The sequence below is a fragment of the Orycteropus afer genome, unplaced genomic scaffold, assembly GCF_000298275.1.
Source record: "Orycteropus afer afer isolate SDZICR_OR568_19922 unplaced genomic scaffold, OryAfe1.0 scaffold00013, whole genome shotgun sequence".
Taxonomy (NCBI): Eukaryota; Metazoa; Chordata; class Mammalia; order Tubulidentata; family Orycteropodidae; genus Orycteropus; species Orycteropus afer.
In genome coordinates this window covers 7669450-7687156 of record NW_006921600.1, presented here as the reverse complement: position 1 = coordinate 7687156, position 17707 = coordinate 7669450, and the positions used below count along the sequence as shown (strand labels likewise).

General features: G+C 40.6%; 1 protein-coding gene across 1 annotated transcript in view; it reads left to right on the top strand.

Moving 5' to 3' along the window:
* The window catches only part of SMYD2 (SET and MYND domain containing 2), a 68598-nt gene that overhangs the window by 10194 nt on the left and 40697 nt on the right, over window positions 1-17707 (top strand). The window contains exon 2 of the mRNA XM_007952608.2: window positions 15917-15980. Coding sequence (XP_007950799.1) covers window positions 15917-15980 — 64 coding nt within the window. The remainder of the gene's footprint in view (window positions 1-15916; window positions 15981-17707) is intronic.

Genomic DNA, 17707 nt, shown 5'->3' with positions numbered 1-17707 from the left:
TATATATATATATATATATATATATATATAAATAAATAAATTATACTCTTTTGTATGTACCAATTATTATATAATAAAACATAAAAAGAATATGAAGCTTTGGACCTTTTTGCAGAATTGAAATATTTTTCAATACTATGCTAGAACTAAACCAGACTTTGTTATCTCGGTGTTTATACCTACATGTATAGAGTTCCGTTTTGTGTCTTCCAGCAGGGCAACATCAGAGTATACCCCCTTTCCTTTTACTTAACTGTATCCCTTCTAAAAACATCTTTCTGTGCAAAAGTTAAATTGGTGAGGTTTGGACTTGTAATGAATGTATGGTGCAGCCACAGTAGTAGTCCCCTGGGTAGTATTCCTTCCTGTAGGATGAATAGGTTGCAAACTATTTGTCAGATGTTGTTGTTAGGTGCCTTCAAGTCAGCCCCAACTCATAGCAACCCTATGTACAATAGAATGAAATGTTCCCAGTCCTGTACCATCCTCACAATCACTGCTGTGTGTGTGCCCATTGTTGCAGCCATTATGCCAGTCCATCTTATTGAGGGTCTTTCTCTTTTTTTGCTGACCCCTCTAGTTTACCAAGCATGCTGTCCTTCTGCAGCAACTGGTCCCTCCTGGTAACAAATCCAAAGTAAGTGAGACTCAGTCTCACCATCCTCACTTCTAAGGTGCATTCTGGCTATACTTCTTCTAAGACAGATTTTGTTCATTCTTCTGCCAGCCTATGGTATATTCAGTGTTCTTTGCCACTATCATAATCAAAATACGTCAATTCTTCAGCCTTTCTTTTTCATTGTCCAGCTTTTGTAGCATATGAAGCAATTGATAATTCTTTAAAAATCCTTAGCAATTCTTTAATTTCTTTGGAAAGGTCCAGGACTTAATGCTATAGTCTGGTCTTCAGCAGAGTTGAGAATTGGTGAGAACGCGAAAGGAATGTTGTCTGTTTTAGAATTTGATGTAGTGACACTTGAAAAGAAAATGTCATTCAATAGTTTGGTGTCTTTGACTTAACCTCTTTTTTTTTTTTAATACATTTTATTGAAATTTATGTGCAGTGAAATATACAAAACTAAAGTGATACGGATCAATGCATTTTTTTTTTTTTTTTTTGCAGTTGACTTGACCTCTTTTGATTAGGTTCATAACAAATGAAATATTTACAACTTTATGAACTTTACTTCTGCCTCCCAAGGAGGCAATTAGTAATCTTAAACACCATTTTCACTCATGCGATCATTGATAACCAAAATCGTTCCCTCCCACACACCTGTTATTTGGACCTCAGATGCAGAGTTGAGGTAATCATACCACTCAGTACGAGGCATGCTTTCATCTAGTCTGTGCAAAGTCAAGTTTATTTTCAAACTTTTCTCCTCCATCCTTGATTCCCCATTCCCATCTCCTGCTCCTCTCTCACAGTCTCTCTCGTGGGCTTTGTTAAATCTCTTTGAATATATATGTGTGTGTATATGTCCTGGTCATCACCAGGGAATAAGACAAATCCTTAGAACAGGACTCTGTCATTGTATGCAGCAGACTCAGAACTTGAGCCCTTTTCTGGTCAGCCAATCCACTGCTGTGGTGATTTTCTGTAGCAGTAGCCAGGGGGAGGCTACCCTGCACCTACCCCTTCCACCTAATGCGGGGCCTGTTCTGGGACCATAGGCAGGCAGGCAGCCAGGCAGTCAGGCATGTTGGATAGCTCCTTCCCTCCCAAGGGACTTGCATTATCAGCTTTTATACAGTCACCATCACCTTTCCCACCCACATCCCCAACCCTCACATCTTTGGCTTTCCAGAAAATCTGCAGTAGTTTAGGGGTTCAGTCCTTCAGCAAGGGAATTGACTGAAGTAACTGTCTTTTCAGGGGCTGAACCTGTGACCTTGGCCTCATTAGCACTGGCACTCTATCCAGTCACAAAGCCACACACCTCACTTTGTGTAACTTCTGCTGACTCCCTTCCTACCACCCTCAGTGGCCTCCTTTTCAATTACAAAGGCGTTCACACCAACACAATAGAACAGAAGGAAATCAGATCTCTTCAAGACTTCTCTGAAGGATAGAAATATGCAATTTAGCAGGAAAATAATACAAAAATAAAAAAGTCTTGAAGTCTCAGGAAACAACTTATCTTTCCAGTCCACACATTTGCCAAGAATCCAGCTGTGTCTCTCAGATTCTTCTTAAATCAAAAACTTAAAAATAGTATGGAATTCCTAGTGACAATTTATTAGCACAAAATCTGGTGACTCTTGTACATGAAGTGGAAGATTTCAGGTGACTAAATAGAAACATTGCACGTATATTATTAAAACAGACTGAGCTAGCTTTCATAGGAAGGAGTGGATCTGAGAATTCATAAATGCTTATCTTTGGCAAGTTTACAGTCCCTAGGGACTAAAATTCATGCCTATTATAGTAGCTAAGATGGTGTTGTATATCAGCTGGTGCACTAAGATGCACAGGGGTGTCGATGCCAATAGGATATGTAGTCACCATGGAGGAGAGGATAAATAAGGAAAGCCCTCTGGAGAAGTGAATTTCAACCAGGGCTTGAAAACATGAGCATATCCTGAGGGAGGGACATGGAAAGAAAATCTGGCTGGCAAACAAGATACAGTTGTTGATCTGAGCCAAATAAAAATCTCATGTATTTTATAACCTTGGCACTTGAAAGGGAGTTATATTGAAATGTGTGACAAAATGAAAAGTTCTTAGACTGGAGGAGTTTTTTCTTCTTCAATCTGTGAGTACCAGGAAAGACTCATATACGTAAACCAAAAATCCAAACACACTGCTATAGAGTCGGCTCCAACTCATAGCGACCCCTCCTTGGATTTCCCAGGAGGTATCACTGCAGAAGTAGATTGCCCAACGTTCCTTCTGACCAGTGGCTGGTGGGTTTGAACCGCCAGCCTTCTGGTTAGCAGTCAAGTGCCTTAGGCACTATGCCACCAGAGTTTGTACTCATATGGGTACTGGCTCATATTTTGGTGATTTTTCTCCCTGGTCATGTTTGTATAGGACACACTCGCCCCTGTCTGCTAGCTGAAAAACCTTTATAGTCAATTCCACAAATCTGTATTAGAGTGATAATTGCTTTCACAGTGATAAACTCCTATGTTTTTACAACCTGAATAACAGTTAGAGACACTTAATTATAAATTGTAATCTCCTCGAGGATAAGGGTTATATATTTTTTAAGTTATTCAACAGATATTTATATTCATGGAGCACTTGTTGGGTAAGGAGCTCTGGTGGTGCCATGCCTAAGGCATTTGATGCTAACCAGAAGGCTGGTGGTTCAAAACCCACCAATTGCTCTGTGGAAGGAAGATGGGGCAGACTACTTCCATAAAGATATACTGCCTACGTAACCCAATGGGGATCACTATGAGTTGGAATCAACTTGATGGCATTGAGGTTTTGTTTTGGTTGTTGAGTGCCATTGAGTCAATGTGTACTCAAAATGACTCTATGTAACAGAGTAGAACTGCCCCATAGAGTTTGCTAGGCTATAATCTTTATAGATTCTGATTGCCAGATCTTTCTCCTATGGAGCTGAGAACTGCCACCCTTTTGGTTAGCAGCCAAGCACTGAACCACTGCACCACCAGGACTTCCTATGGAGCATTTACTGGGTTCTATAGCCCAGGGAAACAAAGAAAGGAACAAAAATTCTCTATCATCATATATACTCATAGCAAACCCCATTGGGTTTCTGAGGCTGTAAATCTTTACAGAAGTAGATCGCCACATCTTTCCTTCCATAGAGTGGCTGGTGGGTTTGAACCACTGACCTTCTGGTTAGCAGCCAGATGCCTTATCCACTATGCTACCAAAGCACCATAGCTTATATCCTAGTAGATGTTAATCATTTTTATTTTCCTCAGAGTTCCTTTAACTTTTTAAGGGCTCCCCAGATGTTGTGTTGAAGGCAGCCACATTTGGGGTTGAGTATTTGCTTTTCATTTTTTTTAACTCAGCTGAAACTGGTAATCCATGTATGTCATGAAGAAAATTCTGTTAATCAGAAATTTTAACCATAAAGCCTTGGCCCATGACTTACAATAGTGAAGACAGCTTTGATGAAAAAGTGTTTAGGTTTCATGAAATAGCAATATCCCTACATTGACTTGATGGCAGTGAGTTTGTTTTATGGTTTTGGTGTCAAAAAAGCAGCAGCTTTGGGTAGACGTTTTGGATGTTAATGAACTATAGCCTGTACATAAACCCCAAGAAACCAAGCCCACTGCCATGAAGTTGATTTTGACTCAAAGCGACCCTCATTGGGTTTCTGAGGTGGTAAATCTTTATGGAAGTAGATTGCCTAGTCTTTCTTCCATGGAGTGGTTGGTGGCTTGAACTCCCAGCCTTCTGGTTAGCAGTCAAATGCCTTAGGCACTACACCACCAGGGCTCTGCAACACCTGAGTAAATAATTCTAAGTATCATTTACAAACAAAACACAGTTAAAAAAAAAAAAAAAAGAAAGAAAGAAAAAGAAAAACCTTTGAAAGTTGTTTCAACTTAACAACTTTCAGGTTCACAAAGAAGTAAGGATTTAAATACAATCTTTATACTTCGCTCAATATTTAATTTATTCCCCCAAAAGGTATTTTAGCACTTGTTCAGGTCTTACAAGATACCTAGCTACTCAATATTTTCTAAGAACAGAAAGGGGAAAAGAAGCCCTGAATGAATACCACTGTAGAGACAGGGATGCTTGAAGGTGGTATCCAGGACAGGGTGTCGGGCACCATGTCTGAATCTGGCTTGATCTGCCATGTTAATTTTACTCTGTCAATCCCAAATTACTTATACATAGCATAGTGGCTAAGACACTTGCCTGCTAACCAGACGGCTGGCGGTTCAAACCCACCAGCCACTCCCCGGAAGGAAGGTTGGGCAATCCTACTTCCGTAGTGATACTGCCTCGGAAACCCAAGGAGGGGTCGCTATGAGTCGGGGCCGACTCGACGGCACATAACAACAACAACAACAGTGACAGATAGATAAACAGACACGTGCACCCTGCTGTATCTTCCGCCTGTATTCCTTCTCTGCCTGGCTAACTCCTGTCCATTGATTTACGTTCTGAAAACTCTGCCCTGATTGCTGCAGACTTATTTGGCCCCTTCTTTTCTTCTGCAGTAATTTGTAGACACTTCCTTTATCACACTTGCTCCTTGAGTACAATAGACATTATTCACCTCTGTAGTCCCTGCACTTAGCATTGGAACTCTGTTACCCAATAGTCTATTTTCTGCAATTTAGTTTATTAGTGGTCTTTGGACAGGCTCATCCTCTATATAACTTTGTTCGTTCTTTGAAATAAATGCTTATAAATACTCTCAGAACCCTTCATGGACTCTGTTTTCTTCAGGAAAAAGTCCTCTGTATTAAGTGCCTTTCTAATTCTTTTCCCTACTACTTTTCTATTTAAGCCTTAATCTCAGTCTCATGGTGACTCCACATGTGTAGATTAGAATGGCTCCATAGAGTTTTCAGTGCCGTGACCTTTCAGAAGCAGATCGCCAGGCCTGGTTTCTGAAGTGCCCCTGGGTGGGTTTGAGCTGCCAACCTTTCAGCCAGTAGTGTAGTGCTTAACCATTTGTGCCACTCAGTGACTTGACACAACAACAACAGCAGCAAGCTCAGTCTGGGTAGTCTTTCCAGTCCTCCAATATGTTGTGTCATTCTTCATTTCACCCATTTGCATCATAGTATACTTTGCTTTGCATTATCTCTTCCTTATCTTTAGCTTCCTTTCCAGGTAAAGCCTTATGTCCAAATTCTGCTCATACTCCACACAGATCCAGTTCAAACTACATCTCTTTCATGAAGTTTCCTCTTAAATATTCAGTCTACACATCTCTTCATTTTATTTATTAACTATTTTACATTTATTTTATACTATTCCCACTCTTCACTTACCAACATGGTTATGTTCCAAGTACCAAGTTGCTTTGTAAAAATTAGCACTATGCAAAAATGGAGGATGACCACATTAAATCACAAAATGGAGAATAACTACATTGTTACATAATTGCCAAATTACATCATTCCATAACTGCCAAACTACTGAGAATCATGGACCTGCCAAGTTGACATAACCTTAACCACCATAGCTAGCATTACTCTTACTTCATATTCTGCAGTTCATTACTATTAGATGTACATCATCAATGCATGAAAAAAGATTTTTGCTATTGTTGTAAATGTAAAATGTTGGATAACAAGATAGTAGATAAGTGAAGAGAAGGTATATTTTACTATTTAGCTTTATTAAACACTTGACTATTCTAGGCATTATGCCCAAATCTTGGGGATACAAAGGTAAATATGACAATATCCCTTGCCAGAGCAAAGAATTCAATGTCATCTGAGCCATTTGGATATTGAATCATTTGCCTAGTATTTATATTTACCACTCTCACATAGGCAGGGCTTATTTCTCCATATAGCTCATTTTTTTACAAAAAAAATATATTTCTCACAGAGCTTAGTAACAGTATTTTGCATGTAGAATGTAATACTTTTTGAATAGCAGTTACTTGACTATGGTGGATTAACAGTTATTTCTCTAATGCCTCATACACAGAGCTTTCTAGTATGACAGTGTTCTTCATTCAGAAAAAAGAAATCAATAAGAATTTAAAGAAAAATATATGTTAAATCTATTCAGATAACATCTGATGAGTTAAAGGTCACAAGTGGCACATAAACAAATTGGCAATTCTATTATCTTAAAGAAAATTATCTGTATGGAAAAATAAAGCCAAGAGGATGGAAGAGTGTTATCTCTTAAAATTCTCCTATAAGGAAATTAAAAAGTGCATTTTCCTGCAAGCAAGATTCAGAACAGGTCATCTATGTCTTGGGCAAGTATACTGTATATACTCATGTTTAGCTTGTAGATGACCTGAGCATATTCTGGGACTTATGTTTAACATTAACTTATAAAGTCATTTGAACATGGTTTTTTATCTTTTTTTTTTTTTCCCTCTACTCTGTGGCCAGAATGTTGAAGTAAGGTAGTGATCGGAACATTTTAAATTTTAAAATATTTAAATTTTTATTATATTTTTTTCATTTCCTTGATAGTGATCACCTGAGGAGTGCTGAAATTAGGACAATAGTGGTTTTAAGAGAATGTAAGAAAATCAGGAAGACCCTGGGTGGTACAAATGGTTAACGCACTCAATTGTTAAATGAAAGGTTAGATATTTAAGTCCACCCAGAGACATCTCTGAAGAAAGGCCTCACAATCTACTTCCCTACAAACAGCCATAAAAAATCCTATGGAGCACAGTTCTACTCTGATCCACGTAGAGTCAACATTACAAAGTACTAATGACAGCTACCATTTATGGTATCATTGGAAGAAATGTTGAATATTATTTATTATCTGTTCCTTTATGAAAGAAGTGATAGGAAGAAAGGCCATTAGATGTTTCTTTCTTCTTGCCTTTTTAAATCAGAAGGCATTAGAGAAGTAAAAAAGTGTCAAGGAAGTTCCATTCTGATCTTGCACAAAACGTAAGATGTAACAGGTTTTCAGAGGAAAATGTTAAATTTTTACAAGTACATACATTTATTCTTTGGTCAGGCCTTAACCATGAAGAGATTTTGCAGGATGTACAAGGTGAGGTTTGATGTAGGTGTTGTCCAGTAGCTAAGGAAGAGTTTACTGTTTGCTGTTTGGGAGGCTAAGTATTTTTCTCTTAGGAGCTCTGGTAGTGTAGTACCTAAGGCACTTGACTGCTAACCAGAAGGCCGGTGGTTCAAACCCACCAGCCACTCCTCAGATGGTAGGGTAATCTACTTCCGTAGTGATACCGCCTCGGAAACCCAAAGAGGGGTTGTTACGGGTCAGATCCGACTCACGGCAGTGAGTTTGGTGGGTGTTTTTTTTTTTTTTTTTTGGTTATACATAAGCTTTGTAGATTTTTTTCTTTTTAAGGCAATGGTAAATTCCGTCTTGGCCAGAGCCTTTGTTAAAACAAATTCTAAATTAGTGTCATTTTAACAAGGCAGCCGTTGCCCTGACTGCAAGCTCTGCTTCCACGTAAATCATGGCACCAATTTCAATAGTTGGGAAAACCTATTAGTTGCTGCCCTAAATATTTCCTGCATCCCTTAGAGGACCCGGGCTCTAACTTTTAACAAGCCTAAGAACAAAGCCCAGTGCTGAGGGAAAGGTTCAGCAAAGCTCCGGTAAGAAGCTCCCTGCTGCATGTGGGTCCCGTTCCACTGTTACATTGTGGATTAAAGTGATGTGTGGCGCATCTTTCACTATTACACAAAAACCTATAGCCTGAGTATTATCCTTGTCCCCCTGACCAGGGTTATAATAGGGTTCTGCCACAATTCCTCCACTTTTAATTCTCTCAAACAAGATTGGAGGCCTTGCTAGTGTAACCACTCTCGCTGGGTGGGAGGCTAACTTTGTTTCTGATTGTCTTATTTCAGCCTATGGTGAAGTTATATTGAGCTGCTGGGCTTTTTTTCTTTTTCTCTTTTTCATTTGGCTGGGGCTGCCTCTGTTCAACAGAGCATACTTGTCACTTCTTCTTTCACCATTAGTTAAAAGTAATTGTTATTGCAAACCCCCTCCATGCCAGTATCATTTTCTTTCATGGTGAAACCCACTAAGCATTCATTTCAGTAGCCGAAAGTAGGGAGCTTACAGGATCAAATTCTTTTTTATCTAGACCAACAGCACTTGCAGCAATGCATTAACTAGCAGGAGTTGTTAATTACATCTTTAACTTGTTGATCTTCATGGCTTTTGAATTTTAAAAGTGAGGAAATTAATCACTGTGTGTGTATGTGTATATGAGTGTGTCTCATTCAGTATAAAATGATAGGAGCGCATGTTCTAAGTTCTGTCCTAGTCACTAATAATGAGATGCTTGCATTTTCCTATGTTTCTCTTCTCCCTTTGTGGATTGGACCATTTCTTAAATTCAAAGAGCCCTTCCATTCACAGCAGGGTAGATATTTGTCCATAAGACCAGGCTTTAGAGAATACTTCCCTAAATATGAGGTGGAGTGAGATCGTATTGAAGATATTTCAGTAGTTGTCATTAAATAATAAAACAAAAGATCAGAGGCTAATTAAAAAAAAAGCATAGTAGCAGTATCTGATAGGAGCCCTGGTGGCACAATGGTTATAATGCTTGGCAGCTACCTGAAAGGTTGGTGGTTTGAACCCATCAGCCACTCCACAGGAGAAAGATGTGGCGGTCTGCTTCCATAAGAACTTACAGCCTTGGAAACCCTGTGGGACAGTACTACTCTGTGCTATAGGGTCACTATGAGTTAGAATCGACTCAATGGCAGTGGGTTTTGGGGGTTTAGTGGTAGCTGGCATTTGTTGAGTATAGATAAGAACACTGTATCAAGTGGTGTGTTAAACATGTCATTTGTTTTATCTCATTTCATAGCACACCTATGAGGTAGGCACTATATCTTTATTGTACAGTTAAGGAAATTGAGCTTCAGAAAGGATTAATATCTTTGCCCAAAATCACACAGCACCTCAAGCACGAGAAAGATAAGTGGATTTGAGATGGGGAGGTGAGAAAAGTAACTCATCATAAACCAAAATCAAAAAAACAAACCTGTTACTATCCATTCAATTCTGACTCATAGTGACCCGATAGAACAGAGTAGAACTGCCCCCTAGGGTTTCCAAGGCTATAAATCTTTACAGAAGCAGACTGCCTCATCTTTCTCCTGCAGTGCACCTGGTTGGTTCAAGCCACTGACCTTTCAGTTAGCAACCAAACACTTCACCACTGTATCACCAGGGCCCTGGTGATATTCATATTCATCCTAAAATATGTAGCAGGGAATGGGGAAGCAGCAGAAAGGAAGCTGAGGTTTTCTCTCATCAAGCTCACACCTGGCTTCTAGAATGCTTTCTGTCATAGGCTGAAAATACAGTATAAGCCACTTGATTCTTACTGACCTTTTATCACTAGAGTAGCTAAAACAACCTAATAAATCTATTGTATGCTATTCATTCTTAAGATGAGTTATACTGTAAATAAGCTGCTTTGCAGAGAAGAGTGATTCAACAGTTCATACAGCACATATAGCCATCCAACTGGAATCTGCACAAGAGGCCAGTAGTTCTGAACTCTGTTGCCCATTAGAATCTTCTAGGAGCATTCTGAAAATCCGAAGGCCTGACCCCACATGGGTCTACCCTAGTCGTCAAAGGAGTATTCAGCTGCTAACCAAAAGACTGACAGTTCAAACCCACGGCTCTGCAGGAGAAAAGATCTGGTGATCTGTTCCTGTAAAGATTACCAAAAAGCAAAAACCCATGGCCATCGAGTTGATTCTAACTCATAGTGACCTCCATTGGATTTCCAAGGCAGTAAATCTTTATGGAAGTAGATTGCCCCATCTTCCTTCCACAGAGGGGCTGCTGGGCTTGTACCACCAACCTTTCGGTTGGCAGTCAAATACCTTAGGCTACACTAGAGCCTAGAGTTCTACACTAGTTCTACACTCACTCTCACTTACACTAGAGCTCCTTCCTGTAAAGATTACAGCCTAGAAAAAGTAGGGGGAAGTTCTACTCTGTTACATGAGGTTGCTATGAGTTAGAATTGACTCACTGGCACTGAACCCCACACCCCTTTCCCTCATATATATTTTGTAAAGCTCTCAGATGATTCCGGTGGGCATCCAAGGTTGAGAACCACTATGAGGTGCCATTACCAGTCCACCCTCACTTTTCTTCAAGTTCCATTCTTTGTGGGTCATTTCAGTCCATTCCTCCAAATGACCTTTATGAATCTTTCCTTGATGAAGTTGTGTTTTGTTAGCTTTGCACGGCCTTTCCCTAAACCTCCTGGACAATCCGGGTAAGCAAATGAAAGATGTATGGCTGCTGTTTCTGTAGGAACTGAGTTTATCCTAAGTGCTTTGTATGTTCCCTAAGTGAAAATGGATCTCCCATATGAAGTTCCTCTCTGGCTATAACTTGTCAGTCAGCAACAGTCCAACATTCACAGGATTGATCTCCCTCGCCCTTGCCGTCTTTCTCTCTGGTGCACATATACACACAGTGAAGTTGCCAGCTCAGCAGAGTTTAGTTTGAGTTTCAGCCCTTAGACTCACGATATGTTTACTTCTCCCTGTAGCAATGGAGAGAAATGAAGACCATATCTGGATAATTTAAACAGCACCCCCGCCCTGCCCCAACACACACACCTCATCTAGAATTGCTCCTACCAAAGCAGATCAAAGCTGTTTGTTAGGTTAGCCACTGTCAGTAACTGGGTTGGCTTTTCTCCTCTGCTCTGAAGGAGTTAGGCTCAGGAAGATTTGTGTTAAGAAAATTCACATATAACCAAACAGCTGACTCAAGGAGCAGACATTAAATTCTGCATCAGTGCCAGGAAAGGCTTTTGAGTTGTTACTGAGAGCCGGGGAGCTCTGGTAGTGTAATGCCTATGGCACTTGACTGCTAACCAGAAGGCTGGAGGTTCAAACTCACCAGCCACTCCTCGGATGGAAAGTTGGGCAATCTACCTCTGTAGGGATACCGCCTTGGAAACCCAAAGGGGGGTTGCTATGAGTCGGGTCCTACTCGACAGTACATAACAACAAATAACATTGTTTATATGGGCTGTATCTATCAACATTTAGCATATTTGAAATTAAAACAGAGGAAATTAGAAAATACTCATTTTTAAATGACAACAATCCTTACTGTTAACATATTTTTTATGAGAAATATTTTCTAAAACAAAAGAATTTAGTGGGGAGAGTAGGGTTACATTTTTGCAGTACTCTTTCATGTTTACCTTAATGGAAGACCTCTGGATTCTCAGATATGTTTTTAAATTTACTCTGCAGGATACATTGTTTTGATTGAATATGTGAGGAAATTCTAGCTTCACAGAGATACATAGTTGGAAAGGAAAGCGTATTTTAATAGTCTTTTCAGATAATGATGGCTTTTCTTCTTTGGTACAACACTAAAACTTGGTAAACTGTAATTTCTTAAAGGTTGTAATGTGGAATCTGAAGCCATGTAAATGAACTTTATATACTCTGTGATGCTAAAATCGATCTTTTAGTTTTAGTCAATCTTTCAGCCATACACAATTCTGTAACATTATGCACTGTTGTTGTTGTGATGTGCCGTCGAGTTGGACCTGATTCATAGCGACCCCTCCTTGGGTTTCCGAGGCAGTATCACTATGGAAGTAGATTGCCCCATCTTCCTTCCGAGGAGTGGCTGGTGAGTTTGAACCGCCAGCCTTCTGGTTAGCAGTCAAGTGCCTTAGCCACTATGCTACCAGAGCTCCTAGTTATTTAAAAATATTAACATATATAGATTTAAAAGTTGACTCATCTCATCATTAAAAAACAAAAAGAAAAACAACAACAAAAAAAAATCTGCCATCCAGTCGATTCCAACTCACAGCAAACCTACTCTGTCCTATAACAGAGTACAACCACCCCATAGATGGAAGATACCATATCAAAAAGATACTATTTTATCTTATCAGGAAAATCTTTTTAAGTTTGAGAAGCTGTCAAGTGTAAGTAGCAGATAAGTATTTTCTAGACTTCTAATTTTTTGCTCCAAAGCTGGATTTTTATCAATGGCAACAAGTACTGACAATTATTTTTGAAGGGATAGGCCCTCTTCACTCATTTCAATAATATGTCTGGCATGTATCAAGTCTGAATAACCATAGTTTGTCTGAAGCTGTTCTTTCAATCAAAAATGATATTCCAAGAAAAATGTGGCTCATTCCATTTGCTGCTCCGACAGTCACACAAGTGTTTTTCCTTAAGACATTCACCTTACTGCCACGTGGAGCAGAAATAATTAGGCATATGTCCCGTTTCATCACACAGAATATTAAAAGATACATACTCAGCAGTTGAGATTTAATAAAATTAACATTTGCTACTACTTCATCATGGGCATTCTTAGGTGTATCTGGCTTTTTTTCCTCTCCCTCATTGTAGCTGCTTGGCAGAGAATACAGTGACTTCTAGGACAGTTCGGTGTCACTACTTAGATTTGTGTAAAAACTCAAGTTTTACCCTCCATTGCTTCTGCGGCGCAATTGTCAAGACAGTGCGAAAAAAGCAAGCAGTGTGTATGATGTTGAAAATATTTTGACCTTGCAGACCCCCTGAAAGGGTGTCTGAGACCCCAGCAATCTGCAGACCACCCTTTGAGAATCACTGAGAAAGATAATAGAAATTGCATAATGTATAGCTGACACTTAAAAGTGAGCTTTTCTTCTTCCTGTTCTTTATTCTTTGTGGCTTGTGGACTGGGAGACTAGCTGATTCGAATGGACCCTGCTTTGGGGAGTTGTATTATTTTGATGAAATCCCACTAGAATTCTTTCCTAGTTCTCTGGAGCTCTGTTGCCTTGGTTCTCTCAAGGATGTTACTTTGAGGCTGAAAAGAAGCCTTGGTTTCATGTTAAATTTACTAGTGGCTTCTGTGTCTGAAGACTTAAATAATCTTTGCTTTCTAAAGTGTTGTGGACACAATAAACACATTTTTAAATATGACATTTTCCGAATCCTTTCTATCAGGGAGTCTTAACTTGGGGTTCAAAGATTCTTTGCTAGTCTGCATACGGGGTTTAGGTGACTCACTACCAGCCCCCGACATTTGACAAAAATTTCAAAAATTTTGGTTGTGTTTTGGTTTTTGTTGTTGGAGGAGGATGGTTGTTGGGGAAAGTTAATAGCCTGAGTCAGATTCTCAAAGAGGTTCTGTGACCTCTGCCCCTACAAAACAAACATTAAAAACAATGACTGTTTTAGATTGCCATTTTTATGGGGTGTTATCTGCCCACCCATTATCCTTTTCCAAACGCACTATGTTTTGGAAAGAATTTTGACAGCTATCCTCCTGGTGCTGCTCATGGTTACTTTCCACCCCTTTGGCATTTCTTGACAGTCCACATCACTTCATGCTTGCTTACAAGTCACTTCACACTGTGTCTTCTTTGCCTTCTTTCTGTGAGTCATCAGTGCAGGAGTGTGGTCACCATGCACTTTGTTTACATCGCCAAATGCAGAGTCAGTGTGTGGATAACTTCAGTGGCACCCTGGGGTGGGGGTGTATTTCAGGCCAGAGAATGCACTCAGCTAGGTTAGTGGGTTCTTTCTTGAACTATTGGGATGTGCAAATTCAGGATATTTACGCTTCAACCACAGATGTATTTCCCTCCCACACATTCTTCAGTCTGCTCCTTGGAATCCAAGTGCTGTCAAGAAAACTGCAAGGCAGTCTGTTTAGTTCCAACAGTAGCATTTTGGGAAAACTTTCCTGGTTCTGTGGGAGTAATGTGGTGACTACCACTTGCTGACAAGCAGCAGCAGAGGCTCTGCAGCGTGATGATGTACATGTTGAAGTATCGGCTCCCCCCAGGCACCCATCTCTGGCGGGGCTCTGCCGCGCTGCAGATGTGATGAGGTGGTTCTGTTGCAGTGCAGCACACCTTAGCCACTGTGAACCCCTGCAGGTGAAGACATTTATGCCAGTCAGAGCTCACGCTTCGTGCCTTTGGTGAGGATTAGATAGATAGCACTCTGAATTAAACAATGCAGTTGTTTCCCACTTCAAAAAAAGAAAAACATTTATAGTTTTTCATAGTGTATAATTTAGTTCAGTGGCATCACAGCTTTTTAAAAAAGCGTTGGCTTGTCTGACACAACGCACACACTAGCATCTAACAACTGGGAGATAACAGTGCCCCTGAAGCAGGGAGATAACACTGCAGCAGACAGGTAGAATTGGCTTACTTGTGAAGAGGCAGAAGTGTCACATCTAAATAGAACACTGACAAAGGTGGGTGTGTGTCCCACTCAGATCCAGAGATACTTCATGCAGGCATGTGTCTCTGCTTGCTACGGTGCAGTATTTTTCAGTTTAGCTTTCTGGATGGCATTTGAATTATTGGAATGCTAAATTCTATCTTCTCCTTTTCTTGCCATTTCTGGTCACTCACAGTGCATTTTCATCTGTGTATATGTACCCCAATACTCTGCCTTTGTAGTGTCACACCTGATAGTTTTATTTCTGTTCCTCTTTAAAAGAAACACACAAACCAAAACCCAGTTATCATGGAATCAGTTCTGATTCATGGTGACCCCATGTGTGTCTGAGTCGAACTGTGCTCCACAAGGTTTTCCATGGTTGATTTTTCAGAAGTAGATGACCAGGCCTTTCTTCCAAGGTGCCTCTGGGTGGACTCGACTGCCAGACTTTTGGTTATTAGCTGAGTGCTTAACCATTTGCACCACTCAGAGCTCCTTCTCCCTCTTTCCGAACAAACCAAACTCACTGCCATTGAGTCAATTCCAACTCATAGTGACCCCCTCTGGCCTTCCAAGGTGGTAAATCCCAGTCTTCCTTCCACATAGCGGCTGGTGGGTTTGAACTGCCAGTCTTCTGGTTGAGTCAAATACCTTAGGCACTACGTCATCAACACTGCCTCTTCAGCAGGTGAGAAAACATGACATAAGAGCCTTTGACTCATCTAAAAGTAGTGACCATGCTACTTTTGGGGTACATAGACCATGCTGACAGCAGTGACTTCCCGGGTCAGGTTCTCTCTGAGTCAGGGAGCACGTTCCTCCTTTCTTTGGGAAGTGCCCTTCACACTGTCAGGCCTTGGTAAATGTTTGTATATGTACTATTTAGTGAACCGACTCCTACTCAAGGACTGAATCTGGTCAAAATCTCCTCTGGGAAAATGCCACTTCTCAGTGGGAGAGGAAGGTAAGGTGAATCTTGGCTCTGCTTTCCAACCAGATGGCTTTTATGATTGCATGATAAAATGTGCAGCTTCACGTTTCTGCCTCTCGCCACTACAGCGCCCTTTCTGTTTTTAAGGAAAGAAGGATTGTCCAAGTGTGGAAGATGCAAGCAGGCATTTTACTGCAATGTGGAGTGTCAGGTAGGTGCTGGGCCACCTGGTAGGGGGGCCTGATTTCCCCTGAAGATCAGGACCCTGACGTCCCTTTCATGCTTCTCCTGGCATTCCCTAGTGCCCTCTTGTAGCCAAAGCCAGGAAGCTCAGTTGTGGAGTTGGATGTGGCTGGAGACAGGTAGCCAGTGAGACAGTAACAGTTTGGGGCCACATACAGGATCAGAAATGAGGGGCAGGATTAGTAGAGACCTAAGGAGAGCCCTTTGAGCTACAGACATGTCTATTGACATCTTGCCCCCAAGGATGCTGGCAAGAGGTAGAAAATGCCGAGATGACAAATGAAAAATGCTATCTTTAAAATAATTTTAAAAAAATTATTGTCATGGATCTGTCTTTTCATCAATCCTAGGCAGGCTTTTTTCCTGTTTGAACCCAGCCTGATTCCAGCTAGACTTAGGTGAGCATTGTCATGGTCTTTATATAGCCAGAGGGTAGCTGCACCCTAGAACTGGTGGGCCTGGAGTTATGCCTCAGAAGCCACTGTGGCCGAGGAGGCTCAGGAGGCTGGGGGTGTGTTAACCACATACCATCCTGCTTGATACTTGTGTCTCCAGTGAATCCTGTAGCAGGGGAAGCAGAAGACTGAGGAGTTTAGAGGAGGTCTTGCTAGGCTCCTTGTGGGACAAGGAGTGATGTTTCCCAAATTATGCTATTAGGCTCTAGTTTGATTAAATGTCCATAGGTGTTCAGAAAGTAAGTGCTATGTTCAAACAGTTTGGGAGAACATGATCTCTTTGCTTCAGCACCATTCAGAGTCTTTAATATACTAGTGTGCATTATGAATTTCTAAGCATTTTTATTTGACCTTTGTACAACCTACCTAGCCTTTTTTTTTTTTTTTCTTATAAGGACACCTACAATTTGAGAAAAGCAGGTACAATTTAAGATGGCTTTAAGTAACAGTAAGCATTTTCTCTATATAAGTACCTCTGTTTTTGTTGTTGTTCTTTCCATAAGTGTCTTCCTCTCTCCTCATCCTAAGCTAGCTACATCTGATTACCTGCTATTTCATTTTTTTCTTCCACACTTTTTTCTTTGTCATCTTCTATGTCTTTGGCACCCAAAAGGTCCCAGAGAACATTATTTAAAAGTGGGAGAGGTTTTTAAGCTCTGGTCTCATCTGACCATGTCAGACTCCCATCACAGTGACACCTCACCAGAATGAAGCTAGTCTGAGACATAGCTTGGGAAATTCAGACCTTCCCTTGGCCCTGAAGACCACGCACATAGTTCACTTCCCTGTGCTTCCAAAGGCAGGCTTCCATAGGTTGTCAGCTGTGTCACAGTGAGACTAAAAATGGAGCTTGTCATTGAGTTTTTGTGGAATATGTCTTGTGGGTAGAGTATCAGTGGTTAGATTCTAGAGCTCAGTGGGCCTGAGATGGTTTGGGACATGGTTTGGGACCAGGCCTGCAAGATAATTTAGCTGCTTCTACATGTAAGTTAAACACTTGTAGAAAAATTAACTCTTCATGTCCTGGCTTGTTGAACCTTAATGATCCTAGAGAAGCAAGCATAGTAAATCAAATGCAGTTCAGGTGATATAAAGTGAAATAGTAGGAAGACATGGTCCCAGCTCTGCTACTTATTAAATCTATGAGCGTGGCAAGTCACAGGACATCTCTTAGACTCAACTTATTCAAATGTAGACTGAGGAAGCCAAAGAGAAGAGCAATCAGCCGAAGGGATTAGGT